Source organism: Aspergillus lentulus (genome assembly GCF_001445615.1).
Source record: "Aspergillus lentulus DNA, contig: Alt05, strain: IFM 54703, whole genome shotgun sequence".
NCBI lineage: Eukaryota > Fungi > Ascomycota > Eurotiomycetes > Eurotiales > Aspergillaceae > Aspergillus > Aspergillus lentulus.
In genome coordinates this window covers 928277-947038 of record NW_028322121.1, presented here as the reverse complement: position 1 = coordinate 947038, position 18762 = coordinate 928277, and the positions used below count along the sequence as shown (strand labels likewise).

Below are 18762 nucleotides of genomic sequence, written 5' to 3'. Positions count from 1 at the left end.
TTATGAGGGAGATCTCCTAACAAAAGACCGGACAAGATAAAGAAGGCAGACAAGACATCAAAATGAAGACGCGTTGTCCATAGACAGTGGAACTAATCTTGCTTACCGATCTGGCGCGTTCATCTTGACAGAATGACAAGTGAACTCGCGGCTGTCTCAAACTTGCTCTCACAAGACCCACGATCCTCAAGGACGGAAGAGCCGACGCCCAAGGAGGAACAAACAGAAGTGATGATTGACAAATTGAAATAGATGAGAACCCAGAAAGGCAACTGTTCTCTGTAAGATCTTCTGTTCGCCTCGGAAACCTCGATCGAAACTCACCTTAAATATCCAAAAAAAGGGAAAAGAACGAAAGAAACAGTAGTTTGATCTTTCAGACGATATCAGCAAATGACCAATAAGAATGCTTAAGGACAACCGCCTTGAAGGGCAACAGAGAACTTACAAACCTGATAAACCGAGTTTAGGAGGAGGAATCCTTTGTACAGAGCTGCAAGGGGAGTTATTAGAGGGTTGTGAGCTTCTGTGAGCAGACTGAAGATATGGATGGAAGAGTGAAGCAATTAAGAAGGTCTGTCTAGTCTAGTTCTACTATCAAAATGGCTTTTATCGGATTCAATCATTCATTATCTACCGCCTTCATAGGTCCCGTGATTTTAGGCACGTGATGCTAAGGATATTGATCACTAAAAGTGTCCCCGCGGCCCGACCGTATCCGAGTGACTTACCACCCAATAACTCAAGGCAAGTTGAATAGATAGCTGGAGGTGATGCCCCTTGCGGAAGAGTGAGCGGTTTACTGATTGGATTAGAACCTAGAGGATGTGGAACAGCATGGGGATGGCGGGTGGAAACGATCCGCAAGCTGAATATAGTATCATACAGTGATATAAAGCGGCATGCATCCTCACTCTAGTCTTAAGGCACGTTATCCATTGCTCTAAACTATGCTCAAGGCAATCCGAGATCTAGACATCACACAGTATTGATATCATGTCGCCGAGAACTATATTGAAATCAACCTATCCTTGGACAAAGAGTCCCCTTCTGGCCTCGGCTCCAATGCTGAACATTGCTGGCCCCCAGCTGGCAGTATCTGTCTCCTCCGCCGGTGGGCTTGGATTTCTTGCTGCAGGATTCGATGTTTCGAGCTTGGATCATAACCTGGAAGTTGCCGCCCGTCTGGTGAAGCAATCAGGCGGTATGGCACAGCAAGTATACGAGGAAACAGGTGTGCTCCCCATTGGGGTGGGCTTCATCAACTGGGGTGCCGATCTCAAAATCTCTATTGCCGCGATCCAGAAGTACACGCCATGCGCTGTGTGGCTATTTGGTCCAAAGAACCAACCGGACGATCTAGTGCCCTGGGTGAAGGAGATGCGTGGTGTGACCTCTGGTCGGACCAAGATCTGGGTGCAAGTGGGTGCCGTGGATGAGGCGATTGCGGTTGCCGAAGACCTTCGACCGGACGCTTTGGTCGTCCAAGGTTCTGATGCGGGGGGTCATGGTCTAGCTCATTCGGCCTCAGTTTTAACTCTGATACCTGAGGTCCAAGATGCTTTACGGGAGCGAGACCTAACTCACATAGCCACCATAGCTGCAGGAGGAATAGTTGACGGACGAGGACTGGCAGCGGCTTTGGCACTGGGGGCTACCGGCGCTGCCATGGGTACTCGCTTCCTGGCTTCTGCAGAAGCGAATATAGCTCACGGATATCAGAAGGAGATTTTAAGAGCATTTGATGGCGGTCGCAACACTATCAGGTCGACTGTATATGATCGAGTGAGGGGTATCGGGGGTTGGCCTAATCGATACGACGGGCGCGGTATTATCAACCAGAGTTACGTCGATGCTGCGGAGCGAGGAATGAGTGATGAGGAGAATAAGAGCTTGTACAAAGAAGAGCTGAAGAAGGGCGATGCCGGCTGGGGACCCAAGGGGAGGCTTACAACATATGCTGGCACTGGTGTTGGCCTGGTGCGAGAAATTCGGCCTGCATCCGCAATCGTGGAGGACACATTGTGTGAAGCAGGAGATGTGATTCGGGGACTTCCAGTTGATTGAAGCACTGCGGAGACCAAGTCTCCAGTGAATTGCTAGCCATATTCTACTGACAAGGGGAACAAAGAAGCGATTGAAATGCAGTCAAATATCCAGGAGCAGCGTTCCCTAGAAGCCCATGCCCACTATATTACTAGTAGTCAATTACAGATACAAGAGTAAATACATTTGTCGATTGCTTTGATACAGAGGATTTCACAACCCTTTGCTGAATAGTGATCATATACCATTGCTGCCTCAAAACACCAGCCTTAAAACCCCTAGCTTGCTTAAAGAATGGAGAAAGACAATAAATAAATGGATAGAAAGAAGCTGTCATGATGCAGTGCCGGTCTTCAATGCTGTATCGTAAACCCGCCAATAGATATTCGAGGGACACGGGGGGTCCAAAAGACGAAAGTGAAAGGAGCATCCAACCGCTTTTTGGATATCTCGGCCGTATGAAACAAGAACACCGGGATGTCAAGGGCAAGGATTGTAAGTCAAGGTAATAGAGTATGCGTATATGTCTGCTTACGCAGAAGGTATCGTGACGAGACCGAAAATTTAGCGCCGAGTAAGGGCATCATCAATGCACCACATTCAGTAAGTCTCCGAGACTCGACGTTTCTTTCTTAATTCTCCAATTGCTTTTCTTCTTTTCGCGTTTCTTCAACAATTCGGCCCACCCTTCATCTTCATCCTCGTCGTCTAGCACAGCTTTCTTACTTTCATTTTGCGGTCTTCCGTCGGTAGAGACGGGACGGACGGTCACACTTGGCATCGACGGACTTTTCATCGCGAGCGGTCCCGCTGGGGAAGCTGTTCTCTGGTTTTCATCATTCCATTGTCTGGCCATCGAGGGATAGGCCGCAGATCCGTGGTCGGGTTGCAACGTCGATACAGGCCGATACCGAGGTGCCATGCCGACATTGCTACGTTCTGATGGCGCAATAGACGGTGCATAACCTTGGCCTAGCGGTGTGCCCGGTCGGTTGCCAGTAGGAAGGTAGGGTATCGCCGGGCCATTGAGACGAGAGGAGACATTCGGATCCAGCATACTTAGAGTTCTTTGGTCATTGAAGGTAGGAGGAGCCGGACTGAACGGTCCTGCTGTAGGCATGGAAGCAGGCCTCAAATTTGCATTGGCAGACAACGATGGCGGAAATCCCGCGGGTGACATCAGTGGTTGCGGCGGCGGAGTCTGCCCTCCTTGCATGGAAATCATTTGCTGCATCCATTGCATCTGCACCTGCATCATTTGTGACATCTGCTGTGACAATTGTATCTGCGCCTGTTCTGTAGCAGAGACTCCCGCCTGAAGGTTCGGGGTATTCATAATCGGGGGATTCATACCCATCATCGTGTAAGGTCTTGGGACGCCGCCCGATGGGGTGGGTACCCCTGATGCTCCCAGTCCGTTCTGGAACTCATAAACGGCTTGAGTATTGGGGCTGCCTCGTCTCATTGCTCTTGCTCGCTCTTCCGTAGCGATGACGCCCACCAAGCCACCCGGAGGCAATGCAGCCGAAGCAGAGGGGCCCCCATGCACCGACGCACCCCCTCCAAAAGCCAAGGACTCCCTGTTTGGGGGATTGACTAAGCTTGCCCCGTAGTACGGATCCCGAGGGAGGTTTCGAGCAAAGACAGGTAAGCTGCTGCGATTAGTCAAATCATTGTCCCCAGCGACGGAGCCTGGAGAAGCGACATAAGGCTGCTGGAACGAGGCCCGAAGATTCGGAATGGAACTTGAAGGTGCCAAGCGACTTGGGGGGCGGTTTCTATTTGGAAAACCATGTGCAGCAAGGATTCCTAGCGGTATGTCCTCGTCCTCATCACCCTCGCTGCTCTTCCCGCTGCCCGATCTGTTGCCAGAATTTGGTGCATTGATCGTCAGGTTCGGCGTACTATTGCTGGCGTGGTCAAGTTCCGGTCGAAGGGACGGTGGTGCGGGAGACTGTTGGCCTGTGACTTTCATCATCTGCTGTCTATATACAGATAGATGAGCTTCCTGCTTCCGTCGCTGCCTTTCAGCTTCCCGGTTCTTCTCTGCCTCGTCGTCTTCATCGAAATCACTCTCGGCCGAGTCTTCACTCCTGGAAGCATCACTGTTGGACCTCCTGAGTTCTTGCTGCTGCCGATAATGCTCAAATTGCGAAGGCGTCATGACTTTATTCGTCGATGTGCCGGGCTTCGGCTGGCTTTGCTCGTACTGGGCAGCCAGTAGCGCGTGCGCCGCAATGGAAGGGTCGAGTTGGCTCTCCCCCACTGGAGGCGATTGACGTCGTAGTTCTGCGGGTGGCTTTGAACGGCTGGGAGACTTTTGCGTGTTTGAGTGAGCAAAGAGGGGTGTGTCATGCTCGTCGTCCGAGCCCTCATGGTCCGACGTCGACGCAAAATGCACCCCACCTTTACTTGAATGAAGGGAGTCCATTATTAATTTAGCGTCTTCATCTTCGATAGGCGTAGAACCCCGTTTCGTCGAGTAGACGACGCTTCTCCTCAGTCCTCTGTCTCCTCCCGTCTGAGGCTTGATCAGAGACCGGTGGGACGTCGTAGCAGTTGCCAAGGGAAGAGATTTCCGCCGCCCTTCAGGCAGACTGATCGGGGAGTCCTCCGCGGGGGACTGCATAGCGTTGAGAAGGCCCTCTCCGGAGTGTCGACTGTCCCAGGAGTAAGGGGAAGGTTCTATTTCCTTGGACACATTCGTATTGATAGGGGCCGGACGCGATACTTTTTCTTCCTTCCGGTAAGCCGTGGACGAGGGCTGCGCAGATGGTGACTACCAAAGTTTATTAACATTGACCCTGTTAGAAAACGACGAGGAGCTGAAAAGAGCGAACGGAGTGGCTCGTACCATGTCTAACGGCTTCCCGGGAGAAGTGGACTCGGAAATGTGTGCGCTATCCCGCTTCCCGAGGTCATCAAACATACTTTTAAATTCATCCCCAAGCTGACCAACATTCAGATCGTCTAACAGCTTTGGTGGTGTTGCAGTGCTGGCTGTACTGGACGTCATCTTCCTGTTCCTGGATGGGCCAGGGGTGGACTGTCGAGCGGGAGGGATTGAAGGCGAGGCCTTTGAGAGTCTTCCCCCAAAAGAGAAGGTTCTCCCCGCCGCTGCGCGTAGTGCACCAGGTATAGGGGGAATGGGGATGTCGTGCAGGTTTCGAGAGTGCGAGGATTGGGCGTCGGATTGAATTGGTATGTCTGTCAAAGAGCGCGGCGCCGATGATGAGCTGAATCGGATAGATGAAGAACTTTCTGATGATCCTCCGGGATTGCTGCTAGTGGAGTTGAATCCTAAAGTTAGTAACCCTGCCAATAATATTTCCACTAATCTGCCCAAGACTGGGAAGGGGAACTGTACCGATGCTTTGGTGGTAAATTCTCAGATCCAGCGAAAATATTGTCGTCCTCTTCTGTGGGCGTGTACAGAACTTGGCCTCCATTTGATCTTTTGGAGAAAATATTCCCTTCACTTAAGGATTTTCGGTCCGTGGACGGGCGTTCAAAGACTCGAAAAGACGGCTGAGGAGGAGGATTCTCCACCTCCTCAAGAGCATTTCCAGACGACTTTCGCCGGGTAAAGCCCTTAGGGAGCTTAATTGGCATCTGTACAGATGGACCGTCGGTCACAGACTTGTGAAGGTCGGCCACTTATTCCCAACGAGGAATCGCAAGCTAGACGGAAAGTCCCGCAGACAAGGCAATTCCAACAATTATCCTCTTGGGTTGCTCCTCACTTTCCGTAAACAAGGCAACGGGTGATTGTGGAGGGGCGATTCTGGGCCTTTCGAAACGACTCAATTCCGATGCAGGTGGGGCTTATGTCGAGGAAACGCCCAAGAATGAAGACGCAGCGGTTACGAGGCTATGCACCGTCAGGGAAAATCTGTTGTGGGCGAACTTGAACACATTAAGGGGTAAGGAGAATGCTGACTGCGAGCGCACGAAATGAGCGAAGGGAAGTTTCTGGTAGAAAATCGATAGCGCCTCTGGCTAGGACCCTCGAAATAAGTCACCAGCGGGGCTCTTGGAGTGGATAATGGTTTGAGAGTTAGACAACTGTCGCTGTGTGGACTTTGCAGTAATTAAAAATGATGACGATGACTATGCTTTTTGAGTGACGGATTAGAAGTCAGAAGAGTATGTATGGTGTGGTCCGATGACAAGAGAGAAATCGGCGGGTGGTCAAAAACTGGAAAACAAATAAATAGTCAACAGGGGGTGAAAGAAGACAATGAGACTACGGGGAGTCATCAGCCAGAGAAGCGGACAATAATAAAAATCGTGGATGGACAAGGAAGAGAGAGGGAGGCGGGAAACCAGAAAAGACATTAATAGCAGGCCTGGACTGATAGATAGTCTAGATAGTTAAACCTCAACCTCGAATCATCAGAATTAAAGTAAGGTAGGTAGATAGATAGTAGAAGAAGGACCTACTCCATACCTTAGGCACGGATGGAAACCTGTCTAGCCATCGGTATAATTCCTATTAATATCCAAGGTACCCGGGTCCTGGGCCTGGTGAGTTGTAATCCCCTAAGGTAGCTATCTAGGTACTGCTACTCCGTACCTTACTTACATTACCTATGTACTTCGCGGAATCTTACCATGGTTTTGGCTCTTGCTTGTATTTCAGAAATATTAATACCAAAATAGGTAGATAATACAGAACTTGAGAACTTGGAGTGACATGGAAGTTGATAATAGAAAGATGGCTTTTGCATCGAAAATCATCTAGATAGCTCTCAAGCCTTTCTATCTTAGGTACGGATTACGATACTCAGTACGCAGTACCTAAGGTAATTTAGCTTTAATAGTACGTTCCCAGCCTTCTATGACCCACAACAACCTGAAGATACTGTAGCAGTAATATTTACGGAGTAGACTCAGATAGCTACTTGAGAGACACTCAAGAAGGGACCTGGCCAACAAAGTAGAGAGGTCAGTATTGGTAGGTAGTCTTTTTCAGGGTCGGAGTCTTTTATCATCTGTAGTGGGGTCATCGAATTTTGAGCAATATGCCATGGAGTCCAATGGGGATGCTCTTCGATCAGGTGGTTTGGGTACCGTGTACCTGCTTGACTGGATAGAGTCAGCATACGGAGTATTTGCTCCCAACTCCATATTGGCCAAGTATTTCATGCTTTTGATTTCCAGCCTGCTTTTTTCTAGGTAGCCAAGGCGTTGTTCCATACGAGTTTCTAGAGTTATGGCCATCGACAGGGCTTGGTGCACTATTACTATCGAACTGCATATTCCGAAGTCCTTGAATATGATTCACCCTCGCTCATCAACCACTGAACCTTCACAGACTTGAGATGAAGCCATATAATAAGAACAGATTCTTGCAAGGTAGAAGATGAGCGTACTGGGATTGTTTTGAGAACATGTCTCGAGAACACATCAAGAGTTTTCCTGCTTATGATCCAATAATTCAAAGATTCCCTGCACAGAACTTGCATAAAGATATCGACCTCGGAGATGTCGCCCCCTGACTGAGGTGGATGGACGAGAAAGATGCGTGAGCCACTAGGATCTCTAGCACTGTTCCTGTCCCATTGGCAAAAATAGAAAAAAGCGGCGGAAAAACATAGCCCAGCAAAGGGGTTAAGGGTCAAATTAAATTCAGCTCCCACTTGTAAGAGAGGTTGCCCGTCTTGTAATGTTGTATGACCTCATTCAACAGCTAGCAGCTTAGAAAAGGTATCAGAAGCAATAGACTGATGGCGAGCTTCCCGAGGGATCATTATTTCTGACTCGGAACGTCAAGGTTTGAATCCTGATAATCCAGATATCTTCTGATCAACTCCATCAGCCGAATGTTGGCACTGAGCAAGAAGCTAAGCAGTAAGGTACCGAACCACTGTATTGTTTAGTCCAGATTCTATGGTAACTCGCGGTGGCGCCTTGGGAGCTGAGAGTGTGGAGCTTATGGAATAATATACTAATACCTAATTGTGACTTGTAGGGTACGAAGTTGTAACTTAAGCCGTGCCAAATATAGCATGCAATCAACAGATCCCTTCGAACCGGAGTCGAGCAATGATCGTAGATGTAATCACCACGAAATCAGTGAAGATGTGGTGTACTTGATCATCTTGATGGAATTTAAAAAAGGACCGTTCCAACAAAAACATTCCAACCGTTTATTGAGAATGCATTTGAAGAAAACTAAATAATAAAGGTAGGTGCCAATCCTAGCCCGATGCTACTAGTTGCGTAGACCTAGTACAAAGGTACCGTAGGTATTCCAGGTACTGTACTGATACTGTGTCGCTAACATAAGGTACGTTAGGTATCCGGCCAGAGGTATCTTAAGGTACCTACCTAAGGTACCTACCAAGCACCGTACCTTACCTTACTTAAGGTAGGCACCCCAAGCTAGTCGGGGAAATCTCTCAAATCAGATGCAACTATCACGCACATGCGCTTTTATCAAAGTAGCATACGTCGAGGCTATTATCACTAGACCACCGATACCTTACTAGAGTGCCTGCATGAAGATGCGCTGGATTAGTTGTGCAAGCAGACTGGAAGGCAATTATGCAGATCACTTTGTCACTCTATTATAAGAGGTTTCTATCCTTGAGATCTTACTCTTCATCCGAAGTTCACCGAAATATGTTTCTGATACTTCTACGGTGCCTGGTTTGACCAAAGCTCGTAATGTTTGACGCCAATTGCCAGCTTTCGCTTGATTATTAGCTTTTCCAATTTAATAACAGTCGTGACATATCCAGAATGACTATATCCTGCTTCGACATAGTCATTGATCGGTTGAGGACGGGTTTCAGGCTAGAAAGCAACGTCTTCGGTACGAATATTGGCGACGCGGGCGAGACATCTCGGTAGGTAGGTTGATAGAAGTAGGCGAAGTCCCCTTCCAAACATAGGAAACCTGCATCAACTGTCACGGTCAAGAGCCACTCGTACACATCCATGTTTTAAGCTTTGATGTAATGTTGTTTCACCGTTCGATCCATTCAACATAGGTACTTGATTCATCATGTCATCGAGAAAGACAGAGCGCATCCTACTGTGATATTGCTGGTTTGTGTTGCATTGACGATATGGGGTAAACAGAGCTTCCTTGCAAGGTTTTTAAGCACTTCATGCAGCAAGCTATAAGATAATGTAACACTGTAACGCTTGAAGAAAGGATCAGAGGCGAAAGTCTGGTTAAGCTCACTCATTACGCCACATGGAACGCAGATATGTCATCCCCTTAGCTTCATGCCTTGTCCTAAAGTATCTTGGAGAGTCTTTTGCCTAGGTGATCTGATTAACCAGACGCTGGGCCCTCAATGAATGGAGTGCTGGGTCTTCAAGCCTCCAACCAATGCAACGCCAACTGGAACCTGGACATCGCGCACATTGAAACATGCAAAAGCCACAACTTTCTTGATCGCTGGACAGGATTGGAATATTTTACCAATGAGGAAATCATCCATGACCGTATGAAAGGATACGTCCAGTTCCTGCAGGAACGGGTATGTCTTTTCTTCTGAAAACACCTCCTCGAAAGCAGCACGTGATATGTGACGGCACGATGTGATGTTCAGTTTCTGAAGGGTCGAGCCTGAGTGGTTCATGAGCGCAATGAACCCTTGAGATGCGAGCCCAATTGCCTCGACAGGACCATCAGGGTTAGCATTATCCACGTCTCGCGTGGACGACAAATCCACGAATCTTAAGGGAGGATTGGCCCAATTCGTGAACAGGTTGACAAAGCCTCTGTCGCTGCACAGAGCATTGTCTGAAAAACGGAGTTTTGAAAGCAACCGACATTTGTCATGAATAATATCCAAAAGCCGATCATCAGCGTTGCGGAAGCCCTCCAGGGATAATGTGCGTAGATTCGGGCCAAGCGTATTGACCATCTGTAAAAAGGGTTCAATCTCCAACTCTTGGACAGTATCGAGAGACAAGTGTTCAAGCGTTGGTAAAGTTGAAATTGCCCGTAGAGAATTGCTACCAATTTTCCAGCATTGCTTCAGCTTTAGTCTTTTGAGGGCTGTGCAGTTTCTACACAGTGTCTCCACGGTTTCCTCATCAAAGGAAAAGTCAAGATTCGACAGTTTCAGGCTTTCGAGCTGTGATCCCAATTTCTGGAAGAGCCGCCGCCAATAAGTATCAGAGACAAGGTTAGCGGCATCTAACTGCAGTTGCCTGACTTGGAGATCCCGGTCAATCATGTATTCAACAACTCTGTCTTTGATTTGGCCCGCAAATCGGAGATTGACACGATTTAAGGCCGGCATAATAGCGAATATTTTGTGAAAGTCGTCCGTTTCGAGTTCTATGACACATTAATACGTGAAGAATTTGATATAACAAGTAGAGACATACTAGCCGCATCGTAGATGTCAATGAAATTCAGTTCAGGTCGCAGGAACAAGTTCAAAGTCCTTGATGTAAGAATCCGCCTCTTGGAAAATATCTGGCTAAGGCGCCGAAGCAACCGTGACGGTAAGTCCCCAAATTCTTCGATGTCGTTGTGGTTATCAGCAACTTTCTGAATGCGGTCAGTCTCGAACAAGACGTATCGAAGGATTGGTCAAAAATGTTCACCTTTGCACACATCTCGACCAAACTGAGAGCACCTTGCTGAACGATTCCGTCAAGCAAGTTGCTTTGATTCTGCCGACGACCACTTCTTGGCACTTGCTTCTTAGCTTTTGATTTTCTTTCATCGTCTGCTACCTCTTTGGAACATTTGGCGCAGAGGAGACCACCATTGGGGCCGCTTTTGCTGTATGGAGTGACCGTGAAACGCTTATTGCACAGCTCACAATTCTCAAGTTGGCCTGGCATCGGTCGGGATTTTTGATACATCATTTCTCTAGCAATGACATCGTCGTCGTCATCGGGTTCCCCAGTGCGGCGGGCTTTGCGGCGAGCGAACTCCTTGCTCTGCTTGATCTTTGTGAGCATCGCTGCCTCCTTTCGCTTGCGTTTCTTTCTCTGCTCGGCCGTTTCGCCGTCATTGTCTTCATATTCATCTGCCTCCTCGAGTTCATCTGCCGGTTCGTTCGCAGCCGCCTCTTGCTCGGCTTGTCTCACTCGTCTTTGGTAGTCTTGATGAATCTGAGCGGCGGAGATGTTGTTGGACTAGAGAATTCAAGTATCAGCACGGACATGGTCATTTAATGATGCTAGAAGAATGAGGTACTTACAGCTAAGAAATCAGTGAGCGCAGAATGGCTGCGAAATCATGAATCAGCGAGATCGACCAGGCGGATGGAGAAAGGGTCGAGGACTTACGGGCCCCTTATCTGATTTCTTGTTGGCCTTCTATTTGCCCTGCGAACAATTAGAATGACAGCCTCGAAGACCTCAGAACGACCGAAACGTACATATTTCATGCAAAACCTCTTTACTGATAGTCTGATTCAAGGTGGTGCTAAGATGATTGATGCAGGTCTGATAAGCTTCAGGTCACAGGACTCGTGGTAATTTCGTGTTCCACTTTACGCGAAATTAGGTGTTGTCCTTATCAGCGCGTTTCCTGGATAAAGACTGAATTGTCTGGGCCTGGTGAGAAGTAGGAGAGACAGAAGAACTTTGATGAAAGGAGTTTACTTGGACTCGCCAAGAGTCGTATACGAGGGGGTAGTTACAGGTCTGTGAATCACAGGCCGTGTTCCTGTCGAGCTGTGAAAGAATTTTCCAAATCTTCCCAAAGTTCCAACACTGCTGCCTCCCTTTTCCGACCGAAGGTCCATACCAGCAGTGCCGATATTTGCCACCAACATTCTTATCAATTTTTGAGCAGGGACCAGGGGCACACTTCAGTTTGTCACTCATCCCAGATCCTGCTTTTGACAGGGAAACCAGAACCATTTGGTAGATAATCGAAATCCTGTCATCATGGGGAGAAGGGCTTCCACAGCAAAAGGAACAATGCCATCTGTTGGTAAGTGCTGTCGCTTCCATGTCAGATATCCTCCCAAACATGCTACCCATCTTTGAATTTGAAGATTGAAGCTTTCTACTACAATCTCGTCCAACACAGTCCATTCATAAGGCTAATGATTGGTTCCAGTACCTCAAGACAAGCAATCATCGTTGCCGAGACGCACGTCCCTGCGATTAGCACAGTCAAACACCAGATCCACCACCGACCGTCCGAGTGACCACGGGGCTGATCAGAAAAATGAAGAGCGTCATATGGTGTCGATTGAGCCGAGCTGTGTCTCTGCTTCAGTCGAAGTTGCTATACCCTTGAAGAAGCAGTCACCTCCGTGCGCTTCTTCTTCCTCTTCCTCGGAAGACACGTTTGGGGAAGGAAGAAACGACTATGATACTCCTGCAACTAGCGTTGTTATGACTCCTGCCGAGTCGGATGTGAATAAGCCCAGGAGGAGAGTTAATGCTTCTACACGAGCTCGGGAACTACGCTCAAGAACAATGCCCCTCAGCAGCATGCAAAAAGGACTTAAGCGGAACGCCGCAGCAATCTCCCCGGATGACTCGACTCTGGGTACCTCAGACGAGGCTTTGGCTGAGGCTCTGCAAATGCAAGAATATCAGGAATCCTTTTCCAAGCGTCGGAAGGTTGCCGCGAGCGCCAGTCGTGACACCCCGAAGGGCGAAGATTCTACTGAGGATGATGACCTCCTGGAAAACATCGATTCTGACGGCCTCGATGATGCAGAGGATGAAGGGGACCTTGAGCCTTGGCAGCCAAAGCGCAGTATTAGGACTTATCGGCGGTCGACAACGCAGCGAACCGTTCCGGACAGCGAAGCTTCTGACTTAAGTGATGATGAAGCAGGGGATGGCAACTATCAAACGGATTCGGAAGCAGACGGTCCTCCGTCGTCTAGTAGCGAGGAGGAACCGTTGATTGCCGAAAGGGCGAGAATCTCCGGCACAGCAAATACCAGTTCAGGCTCGCGAGCGCGGAGGCAGGCGTTGAGGTCTCGTGCAAACCAACGACGCACTCTTATCCCACCTTGGATGAGTCAACGAGTAAGTATGCTCGCTTCGTCCAACGTCATATTGCTCTAACACAGCATCTAGGCTTACAGGGAGCGACGCAAACTTGAAAAGCAACACCCTCTCATCACAAAAATGTGGGACGACTTGAAGAACACGCCCCCTATTACACCGGTACCAGCAGAACAGCCTCCGGACATTTCCAGAACGCTGAAGTCGTACCAGCTCGAGGGCTTGAACTGGATGTTGCAGCAAGAGAAAAGCCAATATAAAGGTGGTTTGCTGGGTGACGAGATGGGCATGGGAAAGACTATCCAGGCGGTCTCCCTTCTCATGTCTGATTATCCCGTTGGCAAACCATCGCTTGTTGTGGTGCCACCAGTTGCTTTGATGCAATGGCAGTCTGAGATCAAAGTACGTCTGTTCTGCGTGTTTTAATTATTGTTACGGCGCTAATCTTATGACCTCAGGAATACACGAATGGCCAGTTGAAGGTTCTTGTGTACCACAATTCCAATGCCAAGGTCAAACACTTAACAAAGCAAGACCTTGAATCTTATGATGTGATCATGATTTCTTGTGGGTTATATTTTTTGCAAGTGTGAAATTCGGTCTAATGTCGGATGTAGATTCCGGCCTCGAATCCATTCATCGGAAGGAATGGAAAGGATGGAACCGCAACGACGGGATCGTGAAAGAAGATAGTGAGTCTATCGACACAATGGTACAGCAAAGGAAGGCCCACTGACAATGAGAAGGTGTCATTCATGCCATTGACTACCACCGCCTTATTCTCGATGAAGCGCATAGCATCAAGGTATATCAAAGAGACCCTTGAACTTTACAATTTGATATTTGCTAATGCTTCTCAGCAACGGACTACCAGTGTTGCACGTGCATGTTTTGCCCTTAAAGCCTCTTATAAATGGTGTCTTTCCGGCACTCCTGTTCAGAATCGGATCGGCGAGTTCTTCTCTCTTCTTCGTTTCCTGGAAGTACGCCCATTTGCGTGCTACTTCTGCAAACAGTGCAAATGTCAGCAACTTCATTGGTCCCAGGACGCGGATAAACGTTGTAGCAATTGCAAGCACAGTGGGTTCAGCCATGTATCAGTCTTCAATCAGGAGATCCTCAATCCCATTACCGAACGAGACAATCCAGAAGCCCGCAAGGAGGCCTTGGCCAAACTTCGCCTGATCACTGACAGGATCATGCTGCGACGAGTCAAGCGCGATCACACCGCTTCAATGGAGCTCCCTCCGAAACGCGTCGTTTTGCATAACGAGTTTTTCGGAGAAATTGAACGTGACTTTTCCAGGAGTATCATGACGAATTCTACAAGGCAATTCGATACATACGTTAGTCGAGGTGTGATGTTGAACAACTACGCCAACATCTTCGGTCTGATCATGCAGATGCGGCAGGTTGCGAATCATCCAGACCTGAGCCTGAAGAAGCATGCTGCCGGTGGTCAGAACGTCCTTGTATGCAGTATCTGTGATGAGCCTGCGGAAGAGGCTATTCGGTCTCGTTGTCATCATGAGTTTTGCCGTCGTTGTGCCAAAGATTACATCCAGTCTTTCGAAGCAGACAGCGTCGTTGATTGTCCTCGTTGTCACATCCCCCTCTCCATTGATTTCGAGCAGCCAGATATTGAGCAGGAGGCGGAGCACATCAAGAAGAACTCCATCATCAATCGCATCCGAATGGAGGACTGGACGTCATCGACGAAGATCGAAATGCTTGTTTACGAGCTGTACAAATTGAGGAGCCAGAAGCAGACTCACAAGTCTATCGTTTTCTCGCAATTTACCTCGATGCTTCAGCTTGTTGAATGGCGTCTTCGTCGGGCTGGTTTCAACACCGTCATGCTGGATGGGACGATGACGCCTGCACAGCGTCAGAAATCAATTGATTATTTCATGAATAACGTTGATGTAGAGGTTTTCCTTGTGTCTTTGAAAGCAGGGGGTGTCGCCTTGAACTTGACCGAAGCCTCAAGAGTTTTCATCGTCGATCCGTAAGTATCGCTCGAGCATCTTGCTACATACCTGGTCAAAGTCGTGTACTAACGGGAATCCATCAGGTGGTGGAATCCAGCTGCCGAATGGCAAAGCGCAGACCGATGCCATCGTATTGGTCAACGTCGGCCCTGTGTCATCACCCGGCTCTGCATTGAGGATTCGGTAGAATCGCGAATTGTTCTGCTGCAAGAGAAGAAGGCAAATCTCATCAACGGCACGCTGAACAAAGATCAAGGGGAGGCGCTGGAAAAGCTCACGCCAGAAGATATGCAGTTCTTGTTCCGCGGATCGTGATCTGTCCTTTTTCTTGGGGTTATTGCTATGCTCGACGCATTGCGGTATCCCACCCGAGGAAAGCGAGTCTGTTCTTATGTTTTTATTGTACTAGGCTGTTCTTGCTATGCTGAACGTCTGCTGAGCTGGTCTCAGTTGATGCTAAAGCTCGACTGTCGCCCGAATTGAGAATAATTAAGAATTTTAAAATGATGGTATCCTATTATTCAATTACTTAGAGACGTCATAACGAGTCCATCTCGCTCATTAACTAATTTTACTACCGTACCTATCCTTTTTTTTTTTTTTTTTTTTTTTTTTTTTTTTTTTTTTTACCCCCTTCTCCTCTTCGGTCTGTTGCTGTGTGTTGACAATAATGGATGGGACGTCAGTGCGAAAATCATCATTGCGAGTACAGACCAATCGCAGGGAGATAACAACTCTTCTGTATAGAGGTGCATGTTATTTTGTTTGTTAATGACGGGAAGAGAAGACTCCAAGAATCTCCGAAAATGACAGAAGCTTGGCCTTGCTTAAACTATCCGATAAGATCCGAGAAGATCCGAGAACCTCTGCTGTTCAGGAGTCAGATATAATGGTAAGAAATACTTTACGTAGGAGAACTTAAGTACAAAAAGAGGGGCGCGATGATGCAGGCTTGCAGTGCCCCTGGAACCAACTTCCTGCCGCCGGCTGAGGGGAAAAGGGAAAAAATACCAAGGGCAGTCATCATCCATCATGAAGTGATGTTTTCCTTTGAAAGGTAGGTTGAAGTGACTTGAAAGTAATTGATAAAAGCAATCAGAGCTTCTCCTCCCTTTCTCTTTTCTCTCTTTCCTCTCCTGATTACTTGCTTCCTGACTTCTCTTCTCTCCACTCAGCCCTACGAACGGACGAGCAAGACAAGAACTCGTCCCCACATCGTCCCGCATGTTCACAGCTGACTCGACGAAGTGCTGCAGGCAGCAACTATAATAAAATAGTGTGAAAACAGAGCAGAGTACTCTTCATAACTTTTCTAGCTCGCTGGGATCATGGACGATGAAACAGAGCCGCCACAAGCACGTCCACGACATGCGCTGGACAAGTATGGCCCGAAATTTGTCGATAAAACGGAAAAACTCCATGATCGAGCCGTCGCAATGAAGGTCGCAACCAATGGCGAGCACAAGCCCGCGGGGGGCTTCGACAGTACTCCAATTCCTCATGCGCCCCCTGGTTACAGCTTGAAGTTCACGTTTCATCGAGGCATCAACCTTCCATGTGCGGACTTCGGCACGTTCTCGTCTGATCCTTACGTGAGAGCTCAGCTGGTTGTCGACCTACCCCAGCGGCATAAACAGGACCCCATTGTAACCTTTAGGACGCCAACAGTACGCAAGAACAGAGACCCAGTATGGGACAGCGAGTGGATCGTTGCGAATGTTCCTGCATCCGGCTTCGAGCTCAAGTGCCATGTCTACGATGAGGACGCTGCCGACCATGATGATAAGTTGGGTATCGCATACGTCGAGATCGGCCGTATCGATGACAATTGGTCTGGTTTTAAGGAGCAATCATTTCGGGTCAAGAAACGACTCGGCAGCAAGCGGGTCTACCTGTTTGGCAACATCGCCGCCTTCGCCTCGCGACGTCTCGACCTTGGCTCTCACCTTGTCATCAGTGTGGAGTGTTTGGGTAAGACCCCAGGTGAGGAGGGTGGACAGATGTACACTGTCGGGCCAAACTACTGGTTTAAACACTTTTCCCCCCTGATCGGGCGCCTGACAGGGACGAAGGACCAAGTGCAGAGCTCGGATGGCAAGAAGGCAGTCAGCCGTTACAAGTACGTTATCTCGGACCCGGCTGCCCTTGACGCAGATTGCTTATTTGATTTTTCTTCTTAAGTTTCCAAGCCATTCAGATACAGCTAAAGGGTCCGGTACCTGCTGAACTATATCATCGCTATGTTGAATTCAAACCCTTTGTGGCGGGTATGTTCACTTCGCACAGTCTCAGAGGCCGTATCCTCAATCGCGCTCTCCATCATCAGCATGAGAGAATCTACAACTTCGATCGGGCAACACTTTATGGTAAATTCGAAGCGCCGTGTATCGAGCTCACTCAAAAATTCCTTGAGTTTGTCCACCATGCTCAGGGCGGCCGCATATTCACTTATGTCCTCACGCTCGACGGACAGTTCCGATTTACCGAGACGGGCAAGGAATTTGGAATTGACTTGCTAAGCAAACACACCATGCACAGCAATGTCTCCATTTACATCGCGTATTCGGGAGAGTTCTTCGTTCGTCGACTCAAACACCGCCATCGTCATCATTCTTCCTGTGCAGAACCATCAGCGACTGAGATTCCAACCCAAGGGCCTCAGGCCCAGGCTACCACAGGTGTATCAACAGATCCTGGCGATTATGAGCTTTTCATCGACAATGACAGCGGTACTTATCGTCCCAATGCCAAATATCTTCCACTGCTCAAGGATTTCCTCTCTAGGACCTTTGTTGGCCTACATATTACCACATTGGACTGCCAGGAAGATGCTGAGCGAATGACGGAGCTGAAAACTGAACAAAGAGAATTTAAGAAGAAAGAGACGGGCCAAATGACATTTCTTCAACAACGCAGCAGTTCATCGCTGTCGATCTCAAGTTCGGATGAAGAGGAGCTCGTGGAACGAAGCGGCGCCTCGTCCAAGAAACGAGGAGACTTTGCCCAGAAAGTGCACGACATGCGCGACGTCAAAGGCCAGGTCATGAAATGGGTGGAAGGGGATGCACACAAGAACATTGCAGGAAACCACAACGGCCATACTAGCTCATCACATCAGCCATCTGAGGCCCGACAATGAGCTGGTGTGGTAAACTCTGGCACCGTCCATGGCCAGTAACCAAGAAACACCTGTTTCTATTTATATCTGCGTCTTTTTTGATTATGATGAGAGCACGGGGTTGTTCTTAAATATCCTTAGGCCTCTATATTTGAGCGGTATGCATTTGTGATCCCCTGGTGGTTATTATTGTTGTTGTTACTATTATTTATGTGATGCACTCAAGCAGCCTCATTCTTGTTTTCACTGAACCTGGTTGTGGACCCGTTCGTATACTCCTCTTTGCGGCGTCTGCCAGAATGAGCCCGTTTTCTTTCTTTCTCAGATACCCCTCCGATATTGGAGAATGGATAGATAAGTAATATTAATGATGTTCTGTTGATGCTCTGATTAGCACAAGCTCTTTTTTTTCCTCCATATCTCTCTCCGAGTTGATTACGGAGTACTCCGTACTGTGACAGGCTTCTGGGTCTGCACGAGAAGGATCAGCCGGATTCTGTTGGAGTCGGTTTAAGAGTGTCATTCTGAAATACTAAAAGGCAAAGTCCGGATATTGCTCTTGTGATCCCTGATAGATAGATCTTTGTGAAACACTGGTCTGTGTGCTAGGCGGGGGGATTGGCACATATTATTGCTCCTGTGCTTTAA

The 18762-nt window shown here is 48.3% G+C and overlaps 5 protein-coding genes across 5 annotated transcripts; 3 read left to right on the top strand and 2 right to left on the bottom strand.

Moving 5' to 3' along the window:
* Positions 1-996: 996 nt before the first annotated feature.
* ALT_2958 (nitronate monooxygenase) lies at positions 997-2067 on the top strand (the record flags this gene model as incomplete). The annotated part of the gene is made up of 1 exon (XM_033564365.2): positions 997-2067. One exon carries the CDS (start codon positions 997-999, stop codon positions 2065-2067), a length of 1071 nt encoding a protein of 356 aa, XP_033420256.2.
* Positions 2068-2632: 565 nt separating this feature from the next.
* ALT_2957 (uncharacterized protein) lies at positions 2633-5658 on the bottom strand (the record flags this gene model as incomplete). Its single annotated transcript, XM_089599466.1, has 3 exons — positions 2633-4825; positions 4901-5282; positions 5414-5658. The coding sequence occupies 3 exons, from the start codon at positions 5656-5658 to the stop codon at positions 2633-2635; spliced, it is 2820 nt and encodes a 939-aa protein (XP_089456209.1).
* A 3695-nt stretch (positions 5659-9353) lies between these two features.
* rad7 (uncharacterized protein) lies at positions 9354-11417 on the bottom strand (the record flags this gene model as incomplete). The annotated part of the gene is made up of 5 exons (XM_089599465.1): positions 9354-10351; positions 10402-10567; positions 10624-11163; positions 11229-11256; positions 11317-11417. The coding sequence occupies 5 exons, from the start codon at positions 11415-11417 to the stop codon at positions 9354-9356; spliced, it is 1833 nt and encodes a 610-aa protein (XP_089456208.1).
* A 538-nt stretch (positions 11418-11955) lies between these two features.
* On the top strand, positions 11956-15311 carry ALT_2955 (DNA repair protein RAD16; the record flags this gene model as incomplete). Its single annotated transcript, XM_089599464.1, has 9 exons — positions 11956-11968; positions 12098-13026; positions 13078-13407; positions 13464-13572; positions 13623-13697; positions 13752-13810; positions 13866-13988; positions 14052-15013; positions 15080-15311. The coding sequence occupies 9 exons, from the start codon at positions 11956-11958 to the stop codon at positions 15309-15311; spliced, it is 2832 nt and encodes a 943-aa protein (XP_089456207.1).
* A 1013-nt stretch (positions 15312-16324) lies between these two features.
* On the top strand, positions 16325-18135 carry ALT_2954 (C2 domain protein; the record flags this gene model as incomplete). The annotated part of the gene is made up of 2 exons (XM_089599463.1): positions 16325-17115; positions 17178-18135. 2 exons carry the CDS (start codon positions 16325-16327, stop codon positions 18133-18135), a joined length of 1749 nt encoding a protein of 582 aa, XP_089456206.1.
* Positions 18136-18762: the final 627 nt, after the last annotated feature.